This window comes from Abramis brama, assembly GCF_963993115.1.
Source record: "Abramis brama genome assembly, chromosome: 10".
Lineage (NCBI taxonomy): Eukaryota > Metazoa > Chordata > Actinopteri > Cypriniformes > Leuciscidae > Abramis > Abramis brama.
Window position 1 is genome coordinate 11144793 of NC_139972.1, and position 25940 is coordinate 11170732.

A 25940-nucleotide genomic window follows, 5' to 3' on the forward strand; every position below is an offset into this window, starting at 1 on the left:
GCTTGAGTAATTAGTGAGGAGTTAGCATGTTTTTCACTTTAAAATAATGGGCCACATCACTAGTAGTTCCTGCGGGATAACAAGGTAACGCTTGAGTAATTAGTGAGGAGTTAGCATGTTTTTCACTTTAAAATAATGGGCCACATCACTAGTAGTTCCTGCGGGATAACAAAGTAACGCTTGAGTAATTAGTGAGGAGTTAGCATGTTTTTCACTTTAAAATAATGGGCCACATCACTAGTAGTTCCTGCGGGATAACAAGGTAACGCTTGAGTAGTTAGTGAGGAGTTAGCATGTTTTTCACTTTAAAATAATGGGCCACATCACTAGTAGTTCCTGCGGGATAACAAGGTAACGCTTGAGTAATTAGTGAGGAGTTAGCATGTTTTTCACTTTAAAATAATGGGCCACATCACTAGTAGTTCCTGCGGGATAACAAGGTAACGCTTGAGTAATTAGTGAGGAGTTGGCATGTTTTTCACTTTAAAATAATGGGCCACATCACTAGTAGTTCCTGCGGGATAACAAGGTAACGCTTGAGTAATTAGTGAGGAGTTAGCATGTTTTTCACTTTAAAATAATGGGCCACATCACTAGTAGTTCCTGCGGGATAACAAGGTAACGCTTGAGTAATTAGTGAGGAGTTAGCATGTTTTTCACTTTAAAATAATGGGCCACATCACTAGTAGTTCCTGCGGGATAACAAGGTAACGCTTGAGTAATTAGTGAGGAGTTAGCATGTTTTTCACTTTAAAATAATGGGCCACATCACTAGTAGTTCCTGCGGGATAACAAGGTAACGCTTGAGTAATTAGTGAGGAGTTAGCATGTTTTTCACTTTAAAATAATGGGCCACATCACTAGTAGTTCCTGCGGGATAACAAGGTAACGCTTGAGTAATTAGTGAGGAGTTAGCATGTTTTTCACTTTAAAATAATGGGCCACATCACTAGTAGTTCCTGCGGGATAACAAGGTAACGCTTGAGTAATTAGTGAGGAGTTAGCATGTTTTTCACTTTAAAATAATGGGCCACATCACTAGTAGTTCCTGCGGGATAACAAGGTAACGCTTGAGTAATTAGTGAGGAGTTAGCATGTTTTTCACAAGTAATACAAGTTATTTAATTTTATATTTAACACATACTGTACAGGCACTAGTAATATTCTAACAAACATTGTAATCTGGAAGATGTGGTTTTGCGATTATCGCAACATACATGCAGCCAATTTCTTCATTAAGGATGCAAATTGTTTTTGACAAGAGAACATCAATGTTTATATTCATATCCTAAAGAGAAGTCCTCCTCTGGCGGCTACTGTAACATAAAGGTAGGTCTTTGGAGTCTGAGACATATTGAACTGACACTCAAGAGCTCATAATAGTGAACTAATCCAATCATGAGTGTCAGCATCACTTCCTAATTATTTAAAATTTTAAACAAATTATCATTATTAGTATTATTCTATGTTTAAGTTTGAAATAAACAGAGAACATGCGTCCATCCTTTGGCAAGAGTAGTAGTCACAATCTCAACCTGTAGCTAATGTATTTGGGGAAATATAATATTCATAAACTGGTTTCCACTAAGAACCCATTTGAGGCACAAGCTTCTGAAATGTTATGACCATGTTAAGAGTAAAAAAAACAAAAACCCACAATTGTTCACTTTTTAGACATGTTACTTTTGTGATTAGTAATTAATTGGTTATTCTTTCTTAGTTCACAAGTAGTTCTCAGTGAGGATACATTTCTTTAGTAATAATCAAATACCTACCAAGGAACTACCTTTGTACTAATTTAGATAATACTTACTGCTTAGTTAATATTGCTTCCATATTAGTTAATAGTATTAAGTTCGGTGTTAATGCAGTACTACCTATTACTTCCTGCATAGCTACTTGTTAACTACGGACCATTATTCTAAAGTGTTACCTAAATATCTATAGCAAAAGAAAAAGCAATGCTTTAACAAAACAAATAAAACAGGCTACGTTATGCAGAAGGGTGCAGGCTTTTGTGTTTTATATTCAGAAGACATAGGACACCAAAAACAAAGTACAAACAAAGTATACAATTAAACAAATATACAAATTATATACCCAGTGCTTTAATTTCAGTAATGTCTACTGACATTACTGTTCAGGAGTAATATGGGCTAAAAAGACATCTAATTAAGTCAGATTTAAAATAACACTGCATAGTTTATTGTAGATAGATATAGAAGCTTATATCATTCAAGAGCTGATTTTCTCTTTGCCTTTTGTTATTTGATTCACATTAATGGAGCAATCGTCAGCAGGATTATTAGACTGCTGCCTCTTTAAGACCAAATGCAGATCTAATCATTATTACGCATCATATTTTCTCCCAACTATTAACGCCCATACTTAATCCTATTGTATTTGTTATTTCCCCAGTTGTAACCTGGTTTCATTGCTGTGATATCTGAGAGGAATTGGATTTAATAGGACTGCTTACCTAATCAAATGAGTGATCTCCTAACTGGCACTGTATTGTGTGTTGTAACGTAACGTAGGCTACGTCGGCATAATGGCGACCATCAGTAAACGTTATGGATACAAACAATATTTTATATTTTTTATTAAGCTGTTCTTGTCTTTACTAAAATCAAAGGCTACGTTCACAGTAGTTCGCAGTGCACTGCAGGCTGAAACGACCCAATTCCGATTTTTTTGCCCCTATGCGACCTAGTATCTGATCTTTTCATGACAGTCTGAACGACACAGATCCGATCTTTTCAAATGCGACCCAGGCCACTTGGGTATGTGGTCCCAAATCCGATACATATCCGATCTTTTGAAATGCGACTTCAGTCTGAACGGCCAGGTCGCATGTATCCGACCCGCATGTCATTGATACGCGAAAAACGTCATAATTCTGCGCTGAAGTAGTCGTCGGTTTGAAAACGGACTGCATATTCGTCGAGCTGAGGTAAATCTACCGAACGGGTCGACCTCGACGAGCCCGTTAATTAAAAAAAAAAAAAAAAAGCCCACGGCCACCATCATTATATATGACTAACATTATGTTAACTGTGTGTGTGTGTGTGTGAGAATCACAGTTAGTTGAAGTTTAGCTACTTCTGCAAACAACAAGTGACGTCGTTGACCATTGAGTACTCTTCTGCGCATGCGGGTCACTTCTGGGTCATTTCACGTTCACACAGGAGATCACAAAAGGTCGCATTTAATTGGAAATGTGAACGGCCTTGCAAAAAAATCGAATTTTTTCAAAAAATCGGAATTGAGCATTAAGCCCTGCAGTGTGAATGCAGCCAAAATTAGGCTAATCAAAGGGAAGAGTGCTCTTACAAATCACGAGGGAGCGATTTGACCGCTGTTTTTGGCTAACGTAATAGACTCGCTGTTTTTGCTTATGCTGAATCGTCTTTAGCATACAATACATTCATTACAAATGTAACTTTAAGTTAAACGTGTATTTAAACTACACCTGGCAAACTCACACTTCACCTTCAGAGGCTCTGGGGCAGCTCAGTCTCTCCAGTCAGGTTGCAAGACACTGCGTACTGCAGACAGATGCACTGTGCAGCCTGCCCTGTGCCCTGCTGCCACTGGTGAAATTTCGCGGGGGTCGCGCTGCCGTGCTGGTGATGGGTGAAACCATTGTGAGGGGGAGGGGATTCTAAATCGGCGATTTCTGTTTGAGAGGAGTTTGGTGCGGGTCTCCTTGGCCTTCAACGTGTAGGCTATGAACATAAAATATACTTAAAAAATATTATCTGATTTATAAATGGGGTGGCAACAGGGGTGGCAAGACTGTATGCCAGGGGTGGCAGCTGCCACCCTTTGCCACCCCGTAGATCCGCCCCTGAGGGGCCTCATTTATAAACGTTGCATACGCACAAAAGAAGGCGTACGCCGCTCTCTACGCAATAATTGGTATTTATAAAAAGCAAACTTGACGGGAAAATGTGCGGTCCTTCACGCAAACTCTGACCCAGGCGTACGCACAAAAACGGGTGAAATGAGAAATGGCGACACCGTCGGCAGATGGAAGAAACACGTGAAAGTGTGTGAAAGTGTGTGAAACTGTAGACCGTTGTGAAATGGCAATACTGCCTCTCATAAATAACATGAAGACTTCACAAAGCAAGTCTTACAATTAACAGCCTACACGAACACCCGTTTGATCAATCTGCAGTGTAAAACAAACAAAATCAAACGAAGATTACAACAGAAATGCAAATTAACACATATTTGCAAAAAGAAAAGTGAAATATGTTCTGCAATAATATTGGCATGTTATGCAATTCATCCTCATTACATCTGTAGCTTGTCAGATGCAATCAAATGGATGGTAATAAAATGCCATGATGCCATCACAATGCGTAATGACGCACAATGGCTGATCTTGCGCTCTTAGAAGATGTGACAATCGACTTTGATGTCCGACCATTTCTTTTTTATTTCAGCCACGGTCCGAGGTTGTGAGGCTGCAGCATTAACGGCGTCTGCAACCTTTTGCCACTCAAGTGCCTTTTTGGCATAATGCCCACACTGTGCCCTCCAAACAACATTTTACTCCTCTTTTCCACCTCGCCAACAATAATTTCTACTTCACGTTGAGTGAAGTTACGTTTCTTGGTTTTCCTCTCTGTTTGCCATTATTTCGCAATCGATGAATATTAACTTGTGGGCGTTTCACGGACTATTTATGGGCAGCTATGGGCGTGACATGAAGCCGCAAAAGCTGCGCTACATTTAGAATTGATTGTGATTTATTAAAGGTCCCATGACATGAATTTTCCACTTTCTGAGGTTTTTTAACATTAATATGAGAAAACTGCGTAGGATGTGCGTGTGCACGGTTTTATAAATCTGAATATTTCTGTGCCAACGCACGTTCTATGTTTCATCCGTACGCCACTTTTGACGCAAATCCTACGCAAAGTTTTATAAGGCCCCAGGACCAGAGCCCAGCTGTGTGTCTATGAGGAGTGACAGGTCTATGGATCATTTTATAGAGTTTAACATTATTGAATATGGTCACTAAACACCTTCAACTGCCTAATGCTTCAGTTCAGCTTTTAATTCCATTAAGATTAATATTTTATTACAGTGCCTTGATCAAATAGGTCACAGAGAGTTTTGCTTAAAGATAATATGTCTGATGAAATGATTATAAATACAGGAGTGCCTAAAGGATATCTTTTATACCTGTTTTATTTGTGTGTATACCAATGAAATGTATATTCATGATAACTGTAATCTGATCAAATATGCTGATGATATGGCTTGGTTGGATTAATAGGAAATGATAGCTCTAAAGATGAATTTCTGAGCTTTTATTGGGTCACAATGATGTTTTATTGCAGGACAGTGCTTTATTAATTAAGGAATGTAAAATGTCCCCAATCATGGGTAAAACTGGCAGACATGCATTAACAACCAAGCTGTTGAAAAGGTCGGAAATTTTAAATATCTTGGATTGTTTCTAGATGTTTCTTTAATCTAAATATGGACTGTATATAAGAAGTCTATGCAGAGTCATTTTTCTCATCTTTTAGATGCAGATTAATTCATTAATTGTATTTTTATTTTATTTTTTCACATTATGGAGAATTTTGCAGAAGGTGTAGTTTATAAACAATTTGAAAAAGTTCTTAGATGTAACAAAAATGGGACACAGGAGAAAGCTGAAATCACTGCAAAAGATTATTAACAAAAAAGACTAAACTATGCCAAGTCATAATACTAAGTAATACTAAATAAATGCATGGAAGTGTAATACTGTGGTGTTGTAAGTGCAAAAAGAAACACAATCAAACAAAAGAACAAAAACAAAAAGGATTTAAGCAGGTGTCTATGATTAAACTATGAAACTTTTGGGGGGAAAGAGATCCATCTAGTGTGTGTTGAGAAAAACCTCACAACAGGCAAAAGACACAGATCCACCACACAGATGTTTTCTAAAGCCTGTTATTCTAATGGTCAGAAATTCAGTGCTTGATATTACTGATGTTCCTCATTTCATTAACAGAAATTTGTATTGTTTTTTACAAATTATTTACTTTAAATTTGGGTAGGAAAAATTCAAGTGGAAATCCAAAAATTGCCCAAGGTGTAAAGTTCTCATCTTGACTCGGCCGAACCCGATCCAGATGACTAATCATTTGTCTAACAGGTGTTACAATATATTCGGTTCCTGAAATATTTGGTTCCAAAGGATGGAGCTATCATGAATATTCACGAGACCATAGCATGTGTGGGGCGATCAATACAAGCAAGTGGAACAGAAATTATTAGCATGAGCGCCTTGTGTTTTGTTTTGTTTTATGGATTATTTCTTTCAAAATAAGGTTGAACGAAGTTAAGCTTAAACTACTCATATATATTTTATACATAATTCATAGTTTTGTAGCATGTGTTTCAGTACTCTGAGTTTACCTGAACTATTACAGACCTGATCCTGTAGGAAGCGTTGGAAGACCTACAATAAAGGCATATTTCTCCAAATTTCTCCCAGATTAGTTGTTGTTGACATTCTATGATATAGAACTGTTCGTTTCTCATGAATGACAGAGGTTATGCTTTTTTAAATGTGTATGATTGCTGTTTGAATAAATATTTACAAATATATTAGGCTATGTCTCCCAAAGTTGTCTGCATATTATTAAAATAGCCTTTAAATTATAGGCAAGTCCAACATAAGATCTTGGAGTTGCATGCTTTGAATGTTGCTTTATACTGACTCAACTGAAAAATATTTTTGATACACATCCTTTACTTTATCAAAGGTTGTCATAAATGTTAAGCTTCAGATGCATTAACAGTTGTTTTCTCTAGCAATGCTTTAGAACAGTGGTCAAACTAATTGATATAATGACTAACCATTAATCATAAAAATTAGGCCTACATCTTATCAGTTTAGTAATGTTATCATTCTATGTAATCTTTTTGTAAACAAGTGTACACAAAAACACACTGGTGTAGATGGGTACACCAAAAAAATAAGGAAAGGTAGCCTATATTTATAGATAAATATTTGAATAATATAGTAAATATTTTATTAGTCCTGCTGTATTAATTTTGTCCTTGATCCCATGTGTTTCTCTTGTCTGACATTCTCATTTTTACAAATGAATATGAATAAAATATGTCATTTTAAGACACTTCATCTTACTATAAAAGTAATTTTGAGTTAATGAATGAATGCTTTAAAAACCTCAATACATTTTACACAGAAATATGTTGAGGCAGATGTTTTTGTTTATCATTATTTAAACAGTCTAGATCGTATTTAGGATAGGTAGATAACTTTATGTATATTGTTTTATATTATAAAAATGATATACACTCACCTAAAGGATTATTAGGAACACCTGTTCAATTTCTCATTAATGCAATTATCTGATCAACCAATCACATGGCAGTTGCTTCAATGCATTTAGGGGTGTGGTCCTGGTCAAGACAATCTCCTGAACTCCAAACTGAATGTCAGAATGGGAAAGAAAGGTGATTTAAGCAATTTTGAGCGTGGCATGGTTGTTGGTGCCAGACGGGCCGGTCTGAGTATTTCACAATCTGCTCAGTTACTGGGATTTTCACGCATAACCATTTCTAGGGTTTACAAAGAATGGTGTGAAAAGGGAAAAACATCCAGTATGCGGCAGTCCTGTGGGTGAAAATGCCTTGTTGATGCTAGAGGTCAGAGGAGAATGGGCCGACTGATTCAAGCTGATAGAAGAGCAACTTTGACTGAAATAACCACTCGTTACAACCGAGGTATGCAGCAAAGCATTTGTGAAGCTACAACACGCACAACCTTGAGGCGGATGGGCTACAACAGCAGAAGACCCCACCGGGTACCACTCATCTCCACTACAAATAGGAAAAAGAGGCTACAATTTGCACGAGCTCACCAAAATTGGACAGTTGAAGACTGGAAAAATGTTGCCTGGTCTGATGAGTCTCCATTTCTGTTGAGACATTCAGATGGTAGAGTCAGAATTTGGCGTAAACAGAATGAGAACATGGATCCATCATGCCTTGTTACCACTGTGCAGGCTGGTGGTGGTGGTGTAATGGTGTGGGGGATGTTTCCTTGGCCCCTTAGTGCCAATTGGGCATAGTTTAAATGCCACGGCCTACCTGAGCATTGTTTCTGACCATGTCCATCCCTTTATGACCACCATGTACCCATCCTCTGATGGCTAATTCCAGCAGGATAATGCACCATGTCACAAAGCTCGAATCATTTCAAATTGGTTTCTTGAACATGACAATGAGTTCACTGTACTAAAATGGCCCCCACAGTCACCAGATCTCAACCCAATAGAGCATCTTTGGGATGTGGTGGAACGGGAGCTTCGTGCCCTGGATGTGCATCCCACAAATCTCCATCAACTGCAAGATGCTATCCTATCAATATGGGCCAACATTTCTAAAGAATGCTTTCAGCACCTTGTTGAATCAATGCCACGTAGAATTAAGGCAGTTCTGAAGGCGAAAGGGGGTCAAACACAGTATTAGTATGGTGTTCCTAATTATCCTTTAGGTGAGTGTATATTATATTCTTTAAATGACAATACTTTTTAATTATATGTCCATGACCCACCACACCTGAGAAACTTCTTTTCTGACCAATATTTATATGCAATTTACTATTGTACACAGCTTTGGCCAATAAATAATTGGTTCAGTACATATAGTTTGTGAAGCATTCAACATCCAATTAGCTATGGTGATGTTTTAAAAGAATAACCTCATAAGAGTCTCAACCACAATTCATAGAAATAAACCTCCCCATCTTTGTTGAATTTGTCATTTTGGCTGTCAATGTTTAAAACCTTGTATGAATTGAAAAAATCTGGAAAGGTTCCTCATGGTGTTTCTAAAAAAAAAAGAAAAATATGTCCTTAGAAGGGCACAGAACTTACAATCAGAGGTGAGTTAAGTAACACTAAGTAACTTCATGATCAAAACATACTACTTTTAGATGAGGTCTTATACTATATTATACAGTGAGGTTTTTATTTGCCCTAGGTGCCAAAGCCCTTAATTTGGTACTCCAATGCATTATATCAATGTAAGAAAAAATACAATTTGACATTGCCAAATAAAAATTAAATTAAATTAATCAATTTTCTAGAGTTTTGTCTCTTTTTCATTACAATTAAGTGCACTTACCTTTGGAATGGTACATTCAAAATGACAAATTGCACAAAGTATAACATTACTTTAGTTGGACCAAGCTATGTACATCAATACAATTGAAATAATTATCACTTCATTTGCCCAACGTTCAAAAGCATTGCTAGAGAAAACAGCTGTTAAAGCAACTGAAGCTTTACATTTATGATAACCTTTGACAGTTGTGTATCAAAAAGATTTTCAGTTGTGTATCAAAAAGATTTTCAGTAAAGCAACATTCAAAGCATGCAACAACATGCAAATCCACGTAGCCTATGTTGTCTTGAGCTATCAGCCTATAATATAAAAAGCTATTTTAATAATATAGCCTACAGACAACTTTGGGAGACAGAATAAAAACACAAGAATATATTTATTTAAACATGCACTAATAGATATTTAAAAAGCTTAATCTCAGTCATTCGTGAGAAACGAACAGTTATAGGATTAGTTTAGAACAAAACGCGATCTGAGGCGCTCACGCTAATAATTTCTGTTCCACTCGCTTGTCGTGATGCCCACGCTATGGTCTGGTGAATATTCATGATAGCTCCACCCATTGGAACCAAATATTTCAGGAACCGAATATATTGTAACACCGGTCTAAGATGGCGGCCCCATATAGAGGCAGAATAGTCTCAATTATAAATAATGCAAAAAACATGATTCACACATGCGTAGACAATTTCACATGCATGAAACCTAATTCACGTAGGGCCTACACACAAAAAAATTCCTGTGCGTGAAAAAATATATATATATATTCACAAAAAGCAATTCACATGCGCAAAATAAAATTATATATTCATAAAATACATTTCACAAATGCAAAACACAATTCGTACATATACAACTGTGCACAAAAACCTTTGAATGTTTTAAAATGTACAAGTTTATCCTTGAATGTGAATGTGCAAATCGTCATTCACTTGTGAATCGCCTTGTATTTGTGTGTGTGTGTTTTTGAGACTTTCCTGGCAGCGCGCTCCAGGAAACATGCTCATGGTGAGTTAATACATTAACTATATTAACTAATGAACCTTATTGTAAAGTGTTACCAATATATTCAACATTCATTTCCTTATGTTTTGTGCTGTATTGTCATCTCAAGGTTTTTAGTGTCACACGACAATTTTGTGAAGCATTAATTTTACTTAGCCTAGTAAAATAGGCAAATCTGATTTTATGCTGATCAGACAAAGTTACTTATCATGGAGAAGCAATTAAGATTATGCAACTAAGATTAGTCAGTCAACTCTATTCAAATACCATTACTTAATCTCCCACGTCCTCTGTCTGCACCTCTTGTACTATAGGTTTTTACTATTTTAAATATCAGGCCAATATCTGATATGTTCTAACAGAGAGGTCTACTGATGACTGGATTGAACACAATTCATTTGTTAACTTTTCACTGGATGTATTGCACTTATATTTATATACTTTAAAAGCAAAGAAGACTCTGACTGGATCTCACGACTCTGGAAAAGACGTATATTTGTTGAATGTTGTGCTTCATACTTAAGATTGTCAGTTCATTACCTTCATATGTAACAGGAAAATTAATCATAACTAATCATTTTTTAAAGAGAAGTCTCCTATATATGCACATCATTACATACATTATCATCAGTTGAATGTGTGGTGGACAGGACATGAAAATCCATCAATACTAAAAATAAATGTTAATGTTCACATGTGGACTAAAAAGCAGTGAATAAACAATTGCATCAACTGATCTCGAACTTCTTTAACTTCAGTTAACACAGAAACGAACGTACAACTGCACATACCTCTGCTCAGCCATGACCTGGTCCATGGTCGAAAGCATGCAGGTAGGCCCGCCCTCACGTGATACTGATTGGTTGATTGATAAGCTTAAATCTGATTGGCTAAAGAGTACGACTCATCTGTGTAGGACATAGACAGTAGGTGTAGGAGGAGCGCGCTGCCAGGAAACACACACACACACAAATCCAAGGCAATTCACAAATGAATGACGATTTGGACATTCACGTTCAAGGATAAACTCGTACATTTTTATGAGGTTCCATTTGTGCCAAAATTTTGTCGACATGCTATCTGTCTATGCTGTGTGTCGTCTTCCATGTCTATGTGTCTATTAACTGTCTATGTCTATGTGATTGCCCACATGACTCAACTTTTGTCTTTGTCAACTCAACTTACTCCTGTCATCTGTCCTTGTCGTTTGACTGTGTTGTCTTGCTGTGTGATGCATATGTCATGACTATGTGTTGTTTCACTCCGTCGTTGCTATGCGTCGTTTCCCTCTGTCATTACCATGGTCGTTACTATGTGTCGTCTTCTCTCTTCTAAGACAGAGTGAAACAACATAAAGCAACGACAGAGTGACACGGCGCAAAGGAACGACACATAGCAACAACACAAAGCAACAATATGAAGCAAGAGAGAGAAGACGACACATAGTAACGACCATGGTAATGACAGAGGGAAACGACGCACAATAATGACGCATAGCAACGACGCATAGCAACGACAGAGTGAAACAACACATAGTCATGACACATGCAGCATTGACACAGCAAGACGACACAGTCAAACGACAAGGACAGATGACAGGAGTAAGTTGAGTTGACAAAGACAAAAGTTGAGTCATGTGGGCAATCACATAGACATAGACAGTTAATAGACACATAGACATGGAAGACGACACACAGCATAGACAGACAGACATGGACATAAACAGTAAACAGACACATAGACATGGAAGACGACACATAGCATAGACAGATAGCATGTCGACATAATTTTGGCACAAATGGAATCCCATACATTTTAAACATTCAAAGATTTTTGTGTTTTGCATTTGTGAAATGTATTTTATGAATATATAATTTTATTTTGCGCATTTGAATTTCTTTTTGTGAATATATATATTTTTTTTTCACGCACGTGAATTTATTTATTTATTTATTTTTTGTGTGTAACTTACATGAATTAGGTTTCATGCATGTGAAATTGTCTACGCATATGTGAATCATGTTTTTTTGCGTGATTTATAATTGAGACAATTCTGCCTCTGTAGCCCAACGACTCGTCAGCGCCAGTATAGGCAGTAGCGGTCTCTATTATGTCTATGGTCCAAATACCCACACTGGCAGTCTTTAAGCCACTTTGACCACTTGGGCCAAATAGAGGAAATACGTCATGCAAATGGTCAAGTGCAAAGACCGCAAGTATTTGGACAAGGCAAAAGTAAATGTTTAACGAGTAGTCTAGTCTATCCGTGTGTTTAATGGGAACCTTTGTAATGAATTTACATGTAGTTACTTGAAAGGTGAAAAAAAATGCATCTGTGGAGAATAGGTCTGGAGACGCTTTAGTGTGCGACTTCTGCATTCTCTACAGGACAAGATTAGTTCTTCAGGTTAGGTTTAGATATTTTAAAACAAATTAATGTGGTTTCATTGGTTTTTCGTGTTGTCTGTGGTTTATTTTAGCATTTGTGTTAACAATGTGTGTTTGAGTGAACGTCGCCGTCTCGTGATCCTGTTTCTTTCTGACTCGTTGAACTGAATTGTTGTTTTTGTGATTTTCATCCAGAGTCAGTTTTGGAGATCAGATTTCGTTTTAACTGTTCAGCTTCATCATGGATAACACACAAACATCTAGAGATGAAGATTTTTCTCCAGGATGCAGGTACTTTGAATAAACATAAATTACATTTAACATATTTATGTTTTTGTTATACAAAGTTATTACAAAGAAGACCAGCCTAAAGTGCTTTTGATGAAAAATGCTTTTTAAAGACTTTATAATAAATGAAACGATTTGCACGATTCGTTTTTTTTATTTTTTTTATTTTTTTTTATTGCATTTTAATAAGAAAAAAAACAAAACAATTTACATACAGGAGTACACAGCATGTCAGCTGTAGGCTAAACAAAGGGGAAAAAACGTTCAAATTATTGACTTTATGAATATGGTAACGGGCAAGTATAATTTGATTTTTATCACCTTCAAATGAAAAACATTTGAGCATAACATCAACTTCTTCAAAGTTAACATGTTTCATAGCTTTTTTTTGTAAGTAATTACTGAATTCTTTCCAAAATAGTTGGGTCCAAAATAGTTGGGTCTCCCAAAATAAATGATTAATAGTCTTAGGGGAAATTTTACAGAAAACACAAATATCTTCCATGTTCACTTTAAAACGCTGTACCACAAGTTACTTAACTGGGTAAACTTGATGGACAATTTTATATGAAACCTATTCACTTTATTTGTGATGCAATACTTATGAGGCATCATCCAAATTTTACTCCAATATGACTATACATAAGAGTCCATGAAAACAATGCTTGTTTGTTGTGGAAACTTGCAATTGTAGTGGGTATTTTGTTGATAATCACATTTTTTAATATGAACTCTGCACCACCTACTTTTTGAAATATAAAGTTAGGTACTGTATACCATATAAATGCTTTTTTTTTTTAGCCATTTTATTTTGAATTTCATGTTAGAGGTCTTAAAATCCAAAACATTCTATCCTCTTTCAATATTTTCTTTTTTAATATAGTGTGATTTGTTCTTCCAAATAAATGTTAAAAGTTTGTCCATCATTTTAATTAACGAGGGGGTAGATCTAACACTTGAGCAGTATATACAACCTAGATAAACCCTCAGCTTTAACCATTAACACACGGCCAGCTAGATCAGCCAAGAATCCAGTTTCTTTTCAAATGACTGAATGATAGGGGTAAAGTTTAACTCATTCCTGACTAAAATAAATATTTGACAACTTCTTTCATGGGAATATTGCATACTGCTGTAAAGTTACAGGAACCTAGAGAGACAGACACATAATTGCTTTTTCAACTTCAGTATAGTCTCTTAAGACAAGAGTAGTGTCATCAGCTAATTGTGTGCATTTAATTTCTATATCTTCTATTCTAATACCACGAAAAATGTATTTTTTTTAATATATGAATGGCCATAATTTGTGTAACCAACATAAAAGGCAATGGAATAATAGGGCGCTGTCGAATCCTTAATTTCGAATCTATGAGAAGTTTTATATGCCAATTTTACAGAGCTATTAATATTATTATATGGTTCTGATTACCTTTTGAAATTTGTCCCCAAAAACAAAAATATTCAAGGGCTTTTTAAAATAAAGTCATGTTTGATTGTATTGAAGGCCTTGTAAAAATCAACAAACAGGATAAAACTATTTTCATTGATAATTTCACTATAATCTATAAGATCAAATACAAGTCTAATATTATTACAAATATGCCTTCCTTTTATAAAACCTGACTGCCTCTCATCAATAATAGATTCTAATCATGATTTTAATCTTTCAGAGAATATGGATACAATAATTTTATTTGTCATTATTAATTAAGGTGATAGGTAGCCAATTATCTAGTGATAATAGGTCTTTATCAGGCTTTGTAATTAAAGATATTAGACCTTGTGTCACGGAGGGTGGCAAAACACCCTGATCAATATATTCTTTAAATACCATTAACAGAAATGCAGCTAAATCATCCTGAAATATTTTTTTTTCAAATTCAGCAGTTAAGCCATCATTACCAGGGGATTTGTTTTAATAGCTGTTCTAATCTCTAAAATGGATACTTCCTTATCACAAAGGGCTTTACATTCTTCATCAATACTATATATACTATGTTTCAGGGGCTTTAAAAAATCTTCTATTTTGTCTACGGAACATGCATGGCTGGAATATAATTTACCATCAAAATTTGAGACATATTTTGAAATATTAATAAGGTCCTGTGTTTTCATAGCCATTAATATTAAGCGCGCAGCTTGTCAGTGCAGAACGGCTGATCGAGAGTAAAAGCGGCTCCTTCTGAAAGCCAGAGGGCGTCTCACGCAGAAACTCTAAATATACCCCGCCACAGAAGTAGATGATGCACGTCATTCCAGGAAGTCCCTATGGGCATCATACTATCGCTGTAGCTGAATAAACAAGATTGAAATGCTTTAATTGATTTATTAAATGTTGTCTTTTGTTGGACGAGGTTCATAAATGTTTCTCATGTTTGGAAAGATGTTTGACGCGTGTTGCTTTTTCAAGTGCACTTTATAAGCGACTCAAACTCACAGTGCTCTCAGATGGAGCATAGCACAGTAGCATTTACTACTGATCAAAGAGCCGTACGTCACTGACAAGCTGCACATAAAAAATAATGCCATTTCATAATCGCAATAATTCAAAACTGTTTAAGCGCAATTTCCATGTTAATTGCGATTAATCGTGCAGCCCTAAAATGATTATAATCATAAAGGATCAAATCTGTTCTGTTATAGTTCAGTTCATGGGTTATAGGGTTTAGTTACCCTTTAAAAGTACAGTTTTTGTATCAACATCAACTTAGTGTAAATAAAAACCTATGAAGTGTTTCTATGGATAAAATACGTTTTTTTTTTAAATACAGTAATTTAAACTGAAATGCAGAAATTAAATTAACTTTAACCTCTCTGTTATAGTTCAGTTCATCAGAAGAGATCAGAACCAGAGCCCAGCTGTGTGTCAGTGAAGAGTGACAAGTCTATGGATTGGCCAGTAAATTTTAAGAGTGGAGATACTGTTTGCAGGTAAATCATTTCTATAAAAATATGATTATAGTATGGCATTTTGTATTATTAGAATAGTATTGTGATATTAAATGTTTTTGTACATCGTTTATAGTTTTTCTATTCTTTATCTGATATTTTAACGTCTATAGAGTTGCTCACAGATACACACATCTATGAGAGTGCTTAGTTAAAGGGTAACTCAACCCCTGGTCAGAGCCTGACTCCACCCACTGGCAATATTTGAAAAATGCTGGAAAGGTGGGCAGAGCCCAGCGGAGACAGGGGGGTAATCGAGCTCTTGAATAGCGTACCACCCCCGGGGGCCGCCATTGGCTAACAAGCCATCACCTGCTGTTAGCATTCCATTGACTCCCATTCATTTTGGCGTCACTTTGACAGCGTTTAAAGACTCCATTTGTCCATTGTTTATTTCTAAAGAAACATGACAATGTATAAAAGGCTCCATTACCTTGTATCTTACGTTATGGCCCTGTAGAAGCACGGGACTCTCTGGAAATTACCGTATAGACAGGAGGAGAAGCTTGCAGTCAATCGGGGGGACGTGGAGGCATAAAGTCAAGGGAGAAGCCCATAGAGAGTCATAAAGTTGCTCCTGCTCCTAGCTCATGGACAGCTCATACTCACACTCTCCCTCTGCAAGATTCGGAAGGGAATGATTCAGATTTCTCTTGGCACAGCTAGAAGACAGACGGGTTGCTCACGTCACATCCACGTCGTGAAGCTCAGTTTGAGTCTGCGCAGTACGCTCAGCCATCAGGAAGTGAGTGCTTCTAATTGGCTTCACTTTTCGACCTATGGGGTCGCTGTGTCCAGTTTATATACTGTCTATGAGCGGAGATAGAGGGGACGAACAGAGGGCGGGGCTGAGTGGGAGGCCGTGCACCTGAAACCCGTTTCAATAGCGCGCGCTCTCTGTAGGCGCAGATGAGTTGCCATGAGAACGATTGACATCTCTATCTTTTCATACAGATTACATAAACAGAGAATATTTGTTTTCGTTTTGAATTAGATCATTTAATAGCAGAGACTTAAATGTTTATAAAGATATTGCTTATGCCTGTGTGACTAGTATTCGCTGAGTTTTGTTTAAGTTTAGAGACGTGATCCAGAAAAAAAGTTCACGGAGACGGAGAGGCAGAAAGCACACCCTCTTTATTTTCTTTATTTTACAAAAGCACAATGGTTTGTTTCGATTGTAAGTGAACACATGAAAAAACTGACATTTAACAGTTTATTTTTTCATATTTATTAAGTCTGTATGACCATAAATGACAGAGTATTTTAAGTCTATTTTTGTGAAAAAATCCAGCAAAAACGCGCCGAAACGATCCTGATCGTTTGTCGACCCCAGAGGATTAACTTTAGCCTAATAGGAAGGAACATAAATTGTGACTAAAAATATATGCTCTCTCACATCAAGACGCCGCTGCAGTAATGGAGTCCATGCAGGAGGAGCAGCGTTTGGCACTGCGTCGCTTTTCAGCACGAGCAGTGCTGTTGCAACCAGCAACACTACTACGTCCCATCCTAACCACTGTACTAAATACAGATAAAGCTAATGCTAAAAATCTATGCTAACTTGAAGCTATCCTAACTGATGCAACTAACATGCTACTAACTAACTATGCTTCTAACAATACTACACTAACGCCCGTTTCACACATATGCCGTTTGCAGTGCGTATGCGGTGCGTGATGCAGTGCGTATGCGGTGCAGGAGCAGCACGCGCTATAGTGCTTTCACATATGCTGCGTTTGCAGTGCGTAACTGATCCGAGGCTGTATCACAAACACATACTCACTATTTTTATTTCAAATCCAGAAGTTATGCAGCAACTTTTATTAAAAAAAAAAGAAAAGTTTTGTCAGCATTGCGATTCTCTTTGTACACATATACTGTACATTTTTTAATGGACGTATGCATGTTTAAACCCAATTTAAACAACGTAGGCCTATTATTCCATGCATTACTTCTATATATATTAAGTTGCTCAAGCAAGTGGTCAAATATTTAACCATGTACTTATATTTAAATCGCAAACATTTTAGATTAAACCTTACAATTGACAAAAACAGCCGACTCACATGCCTTTTCTTTTGCATTTAAATTTTAATACAATAATTCTTGCATGTCACAAAGAACTTGTTTTTCCACCTCCACGAATGAGACAAGTGTTGTTCATTATGTCGCCTTGTTGAGGTAAATTGTAGTTTTCCTTGTTTTACCCTGTTCCTAATGTAAAAAGATGACTGAAAAAAAGTAGTATTTAATTAAATACATTTATGGTGAGATTACTACATTTTATTTAATTAAACGGATTTATGGTGAAATTACTATATTTTCAGGTCAATCTGTGTTCATTTTGACCACGAAACATGCGCTGTCACTTTAATTCAGCATTTGCAGCACAGCAAAAATAGACTCAGTGCAGAAACGATCGCTGCACTGCTGTATACGCACCGCACCTGGAACGGATCAACGGACTGCAACCGCGTGCAGTGTGAAAGCTCTAACCTGTTAACATGGGTAAGGGAAAAAATACGCAATGCATACGCACTGCAAACGGAGTAGGCCTATGTGTGAAATGGGCGTAACTGCGAATTAACTACCTAGGCTACACAAAATAATCTAAATAACTATATAAATGCTATGCTAACTAGATGCTAATATACGCTATCCTGATCGTTTTCAATACTCGCAATTCCAACTCCTGACTCGCTACAGTGGTTTTGACGGAACAAGATGCTTTTATACCAGGGGCTGCCAAGGGCGGGGTGAGCTGGTACCTGCTTACATCACAGGGTGTACCAATAGGGAAATTCAACTGCAGTAGCCACCGTTCAACCTGAAGAGGGCAGCACTCAGACGTTTTTACACCATATATTGTAGAATTAAAACACTTTATACCCAAATGTCAAAAGATTTACTCGAATCAATAAACAGCACTAATAAAGCCCCAGTCTTACAAATCATTAACTAAAAAAAGTTGTTTTAGGGTTTAGTTAGCCTTTAAAAGTACAGTTTTTGTATCAACATCAATTGAGTGTAAATAAAAACCTGTGAAGTGTTTCTATGGATAAAATTTAATTGAATTTTTTTAATACAGTAATTTAAACTGAAATGCAGAAATTTAATTAATTTTAATCTCTCTGTTATAGTTCAGTTCATCAGAAGATATCAGAACCAGAGCCCAGCTGTGTGTCTATGAGGAGTGATGCGTCTGTGTGTCATATAATAGAGTTTAAGAGTGGAGATACACAGACTGATCTCAGGTATAACATCTTTGTAAAAGATATGATTTGATTATGATACAGAATACAAAAAAGAATTATTGCTTATTAACTTGTGTAATAATTTGGTATGTTAATTTTACAATTTTACGTTCAGATCAAATCTGATAAAGAAGTTTAAGTGTCTGCATGAGGGAACAGAAAAGCATGGAAACCCAACACTCCTGAATGAGATCTACACAGAGCTCTACATCACAGAGAGTGAGAGTGGAGAGATCAGTAATGAACATGAGGTGAGACAGATTGAGACACAATCCAGGAGAGCAGCAACAGAGGACACACCGATCAAATGCAATGACATCTTTAGACCTTTACCTGGACAAGACAAACCCATCAGAACTGTGCTGACAAAGGGAGTCGCTGGCATTGGAAAAACAGTCTCTGTGCAGAAGTTCATCCTGGACTGGGCTGAAGAGAAAGAGAATCAGGACGTCCTGCTCATATTTCCACTTCCTTTCAGAGAGATCAATCTGATGAAGGACAAAACATTCAGTCTTTCAGGTCTTCTTCATGCCTTTTTCCCTGAAACTAAAGAAATGGAAATATCCAGTGACAAATCTAAAGTGTTGTTCATCTTTGATGGTCTGGACGAGTGTCGTCTGTCTCTGGATTTTCAGAGCGATGTGAGGTTGTGTAATGTAAGTGAATCAGCCTCAGTGGACGTGCTGCTGACGAACCTCATTGTGGGGAATCTGCTTCCCTTTGCTCTCATCTGGATCACCTCCAGACCAGCAGCAGCCGATCTCGTCCCCTCTGAGTGTGTCCATCGAGTGACAGAGGTACGAGGCTTCAATGATCCACAGAAGGAGGAATACTTCAGGAAGAGAATCAGTGATCAGAGTCTGGCCGATAGAATCATCTCACACCTGAAGTCATCAAGGAGCGTCTACATCATGTGCCACATCCCAGTGTTCTGCTGGATCTCAGCCACTGTTCTGGAGAAGATGTTGAGCGAAGCAAAGAGTGAAGAGATTCCCAAGACTCTCACTCAAATGTACACACACTTCCTGATCATTCAGACCAACATCAAACATGAGAAGGATTATGAGAAGAACATGACAGATGAAGACATGATCCTCAAACTGGGGAAACTGGCTTTTCAGCAGCTTGTGAAAGGCAATGTGATCTTCTATGAGGAAGACCTGAGAGAGTGTGGCATTTATGTGACAGAAGCATCAGTGTACTCAGGATTGTGCTCTCAGATCTTCAGAGAGGAGTCTGGCTGGTATCAGGGGAAAGTTTTCTGCTTTGTTCATCTGAGTGTTCAGGAACATCTAGCGGCTCTATTTGTGCACCTCTCTTTTATAAAGAACTGCTCACAGGTCTCTAAAGTATTCTCTGACTTCTCAATGTTTTTCACATATACTGTATCTGACCTACATCAGAAGACTGTGGATGAGGCTCTACAGAGTAAAAATGGACATCTGGACCTTTTCCTGCGGTTCCTTCTGGGTCTGTCAGTGGAGTCTCATCATATTCTCCTACAAAGATTAATGAAACAGACAAGCAGATCTGACAGTAATGAGAAAACTGTTGAGTACATCAAGATGAAGATCAGGACCACTGACTCTCCAGAGAAATCCATCAATCTGTTCCACTGTCTGAATGAACTGGGTGATCATTCACTAGTTGAGGAAATACATCAGTATCTGAAATCTGGAAACATAAAGGAAGCTGAACTCTCTTCATCTCACTGGTCAGCTGTAGTCTTTGTGTTGTTGACATCAGAGAAGAAGCTGGATGAGTTTGATCTCAGGAAGTTTGTTAAAGGAAACCAAGCTGAAGATACGAAAGTTTTTCAGAAGCTGCTGCCAGTGATGAAAGAATCCAGATCAATTCAGTAAGTAACAAGTATCACTGAGAACAATGAATTTACTGTTAAAACATTAAGAAAATAAAAGTTCATAAATTGTCAGTGCTGCAGATGCTGTCTAGAGTTTAGTGATCTTTAACTTAGTGAGATATTTTTTTTCAAATCAGTAACACCATAAGTTTTCAAAATCAGAGAAGTTGCATATGAAGAAATAATTCAGGCATATCAGGTATTAAAAATGTTTTTGCAAATAAAAAAGGAATTTAAATATTTGTCATTTTTAAACCAATGACATTGTGCAATAAGGCAATATTAATTATCTTTCATAAATTAGGCAAATGTTTTGTGCTCTGTGACATTTTGGATCTCAATCTAATGATCCATCAAACATATTGATTTTTGCTTTAAGTTTGAACTTTCTCTTTAATAATGGATTCACTGCTAAACTGATGTGATCTGAACTGAACTGAGAGTGAAGAGTGTGTCATTGTTCTCTACAGGTTGAGGAATTGTGGCGTCACAGATGAAGGTTTTGCTGCTCTGACTTCAGCTCTGAGATCAAACCCCTCATACATGAGATTTCTGGATCTTTGTGATAATAAAATATCAAATTCAGTGAAGCTTCTCTCTGCTGTACTGGAGGATCCTTGCTGTAAACTGGAGATACTGAGGTTAGATCATCTCTCTGAGATTCACTCGTCTTTTTCCTCAGTGTCCTTTAATGTAAATTTTAGAAATGTTCTTTAAACACACTAAATCTCAGCACAAAAGACTGAAGATGAAGTTCATTTCATTCATCTCCATCACATCACATGACCTGTTGCACCTGTTTTTAACCCACCAAACATTTATTGAAGCTTCCGTTGTTTTCTAACAGAACACACTGATCCAGACCTGCCTAAAATGTCTTGATTAAAGTGCAGATATTACTTCCTCAAACTGTAAGATCTCAGTTGTCATTAATGTCAGATCACTGTACGACAGTCAAGACGCGTTAAAAATAGACGCACACAAGAAAACTTGTCCGGAGTTTTACATCATCAATCAATGACACGTTTGGTGATGTGAGCTGCTTTACACGAATGGTGGCTACAAAGACATCTCCAAGTCAGATAATAAGAAACCTAGAATTATTCAAAGTATTTCAAAGTGCACACAATAACAATTCAGTGCATTTTCATTACCACAATTGTCCATATTACAGAATTCCAGCACGTCTCATGCCAGGTTCATACATATTAGTTTTTCACACTGCAAACGTGAGAGTATGTATGAAGCTGATAAGACATGCTGGTATTCTGTAATATGGACAATTGTAGTAATGAATATCCAATTCATTTTTATTGTGTACACTTTGAAATACTGTGAATAATTCTTGGTACCCAATTATCTGACTTGTTTAGATTTGTAGTAGAGTTGCTCCAATGTGAAGTGTGTGCAGCACAGCAAAAATAGATTCAGCAAAAATGCTGCAGACACACAGCTCCTGAAACGCATTTCTGGACCGCACACGCTGAATTAAAGTGACAGCGCATTGTTCGCATAAAAGTAAACATGGATTGCAATGGAAATGTTGTCATTTCACCATAGATGCATATAATTTAAACTCTATGTGTTTCATAGTCAACACATGGGTTTTTGCCCTGGGTAAATCAAGGAAAACTACATCTTACCTCACATTTAGATAAACAAGGCGACATAATGGATGGCACTCATCTCTTCATGGATGTTCTTTATGACCCGCAGGATTTCTTGTATAAGGATTTAAATGTAAAAGAAAAGGCATGAGAGTCGGCTGTTTTTGTTGATTGAAAGTTTTAATTTAAAATGTTTCTTATTTTAGCTTAAAATATACATCTATATAAAAGTAATGAATTGAATAATATGTTGTTTAAATTGAGTGCATTTAAATGTGAATACATCTATTAAAGATTGTATAACTGTACTGTCTACAAAGAGAATCACAATGCGGAAGAAACATTTTTAGTAACAACTTCTGGATTTTAAATAAAAATAATGCGTCATATGTGACAGCACAAGAGCCCGTGCTGCTTCTGCACCGCATACGTACTGCAAACGGAGTATGTGTGAACCTGTCGTTACTCTGAACCGTTTTGTTTTGTGCTCTGTGACATTTTAGATCTCAGTGCATTGATCCATCAAGCATATTGATTTTTGCTTTAAGTTTGTACTCTCTCTTTAATTCTGGATTCACTGTTAAACTGATCTGATCTGAACTGAGAGAGTAAATAGTGTGTCATTGTTCTCTACAGGTTTAGCAATTGTGGCGTCACAGATGAAGGTTGTGCTGCTCTGGCTTCAGCTCTGAGATCAAACCCCTCATACCTGAGAGAACTGAATCTGTCATGGAGTAATATATCAAATTCAGTGAAGCTTCTCTCTGCTGTACTGAAGGATCCTTGCTGTAAACTGGAGATACTGAGGTTAGATCATCTCTCTGATATTCACACGTCTTTTTCCTCAGTAAGAAGTGTCCTTTAATGTAAATTTTAGAAATGTTCTTTAAACAAACTAAATCTCAGCACAAAAGACTGAAGATGAAGTTCATCTCCATCACATCACATGACCTGTTGCTCCTGTTTTTGACCCACCAAACATTTATTGGAGCTTTAGATGCTTTCTAACAGAACACACTGATCCAGACCTGCCTAAAATGTCTTGATTAAAGTGCAGATATTACTTCCTCAAACGTCTACATCACAATGTCAAGTCACCTTAATTTATATAGCGCTTTTAACAATATGGATTGTTTCAAAGCAGCTTTACAGTGATAATAGGAAATTACCGTAACAGATTGTTTAGGCTTTACAACAGCTCTAGGATAAAGTTATTGTCCAGCTAAAGGTTTTGATTAATTGATTCACTTCCGTTGCGAAGATCATTAGTTATTAATTTGGGGGCCGCTAACACAACACCGCTCTAACAGGAAAACCCTTAACGCGCTCCGGCCGCCCATCCGCACAAAACAGTGCCTGGTGTCTCGAGAACGCACTCCCTGAAATAGGTTTGAAGGTGCAAACGATTATCCGTTATCTCTGCGCAAACCTCAAAAACGCAAACCCACGAAAACGCAGACATCGTGCACATGCGCATTACGTGTTCAGTCCAAAGGTATGCGCGTTTGAATATGTATGTGAGCAGAAGTGTAGTCCTTCTTTACAAATCAACCCTCAATAAACCACTTATCTGGCCTAAATGTATATTACAGATTTTTTTTTTTTTTACGCGTCTGCATAGCCATGCAAATGGAATTATCCCGACAACATTTTATCTGTACTGAGGTAAAGGGAAGGAGGCCTTCACAGGGGATGGACTGGTTGACACTTCAGGACTGCATTGTCATCGTGTCCAGGTGCAGGTCCTTTATCAGATCTGGATATGGCCTGGATCCGGCGGACTGTGGTAAACCTCGGATAAATAGACTAATAGACTATTTAGACTAATATTAACATAGACGCCATTCTTCTTATGATGTAACGATACATCAGGATTTATGGGGAGTGTTCCCGGTTCCGGCTGACCTAATCTATGCAGCCTAACCTTGATTTATAGAAGTCTATAATGTGTTATGTGTATGCCAGGCCAAAGAGATGTGTTTTTAGTATAGATTTGAACTGACAGAGAAAAAATGTGGTTTAACAGATACTAGACAAGTGACTTTCAATTGAAAGATTGGTATCAAAGTGCACACCCAGGTTCCTAACCAACGATGAGGACTTAACAGAGCAGCCATCAAGTGTTAGACAGTATTCTAGGTTATTACGTGAGGAAGGTTTTTTTTTTTTTGTCCAGTAATTATAATCTCGTTTTTTTTCAGAATTAAGTAGTAGGAAATTGCTAGTCATCCAGTTTTTTATGTCAGCTATGCATTCCGTTAATTTTGTAAATTGGTAAGTTTCGTCAGGGTGTGAAGAAATATAGAGCTGATTATCATCAGCATAACAGTGAAAACTAATGTCATGCTTCCTAATGATATCTCCCAAGGGTAGCATGTACAGAGTGAATAGCAACGGTCCTAGTACTGAGCCTTGTGGTACTCCACACTAAACTTTTGATCGATAAGACATCTCTTCATTTACTGCTACAAACTGATAACGGTCAGATAAGTATGATTTAAACCATGCTAATGCAATTCCACTAATGCCAACATCATTTTCGAGTCTATTTAAAAGAATGTTGTGGTCGATAGTGTCAAATGCAGCACTAAGACCGAGTAACACTAATAGAGAGATACAACCACGATCGGATGATAAGAGCAAATCATTTGTGACTCTAATGAGAGCTGTCTCAGTACTATGGTACGGTCTAAATACTGATTTCTACTGAATACTTATTTCTTTCTAAAAAGGAACATAGTTGTGAAGATACTGCCTTTTCTAGTATCTTTGACAAAAAAGGTAGATTCAAGATCAGCCTGTAATTGACTAATTCTGTAGGATCAAGTTGCGTTTTTTAACAAGAGGTTGTTAATCATAGCCAGCTTAAAAGTTTTTGGTACGTATTCTAATGACAAAGATGAATTAATTATATTAAGAAGAGGATCTATGACCTCTGGAAGCATCTCTTTCAGTAGCTTAGTCGGTATAGGGTCTAACATACATGTTGTCGATTTAGTTGATTTAACGAGTTTAGACAATTCTTCCTGTCCTATAGCAATGAATGAATCAAATTTTTCCTTAGGGAGACTACAATGCACTGCCTGATGCGATACTGTAGTAGACGGATGCATAGTTATAATTTTCTCCCTGATATTATCAATCTTATGAGTGAAGAAGTTCATAAAGTCATTACTGCTGTGCTGCTTTGAAACGTCTGGGCTTAAAGCTTTATTCTTCGTTAGTTTACCCACTGTTTCAAATAAATACCTAGGGTTTTGTTTATTTTCTTCTAAAAGGGTTGAAAAATAAGCAGATCTAGCAGCTTTTAAGGCCTCTCTGAAATGCAAAATACCTCTAGTTTTGTTTTCTTCCAGTTGCACTCCATTTTCTGTCGCAATATCGAGTTCTTCTAAGCTATCTGGGATGCTGAGA

At 37.0% G+C, this 25940-nt stretch overlaps 1 protein-coding gene across 4 annotated transcripts in view; it reads left to right on the forward strand.

Moving 5' to 3' along the window:
* The first annotated feature begins 12436 nt into the window (after window positions 1-12436).
* LOC311090582 (NACHT, LRR and PYD domains-containing protein 3-like) overlaps window positions 12437-25940 on the forward strand; it is a 28671-nt gene continuing 15167 nt past the window's right edge. For 2 of the 4 annotated variants that reach the window (XM_084125952.1, XM_084125951.1), the window contains exons 1-7: window positions 12437-12583; window positions 12760-12855; window positions 15676-15783; window positions 18945-19058; window positions 19174-20916; window positions 21390-21560; window positions 23163-23333. In XM_084125952.1, coding sequence (XP_083982078.1) covers window positions 12806-12855; window positions 15676-15783; window positions 18945-19058; window positions 19174-20916; window positions 21390-21560; window positions 23163-23333 — 2357 coding nt within the window. In that variant the 5' untranslated portion in view covers window positions 12437-12583; window positions 12760-12805. Of the gene's footprint in view, window positions 12584-12759; window positions 12856-15675; window positions 15784-18130; window positions 18313-18944; window positions 19059-19173; window positions 20917-21389; window positions 21561-23162; window positions 23334-25940 lie in introns of those variants that run through there. The other 2 variants (XM_084125953.1, XM_084125954.1) reach the window with 2 other exon arrangements.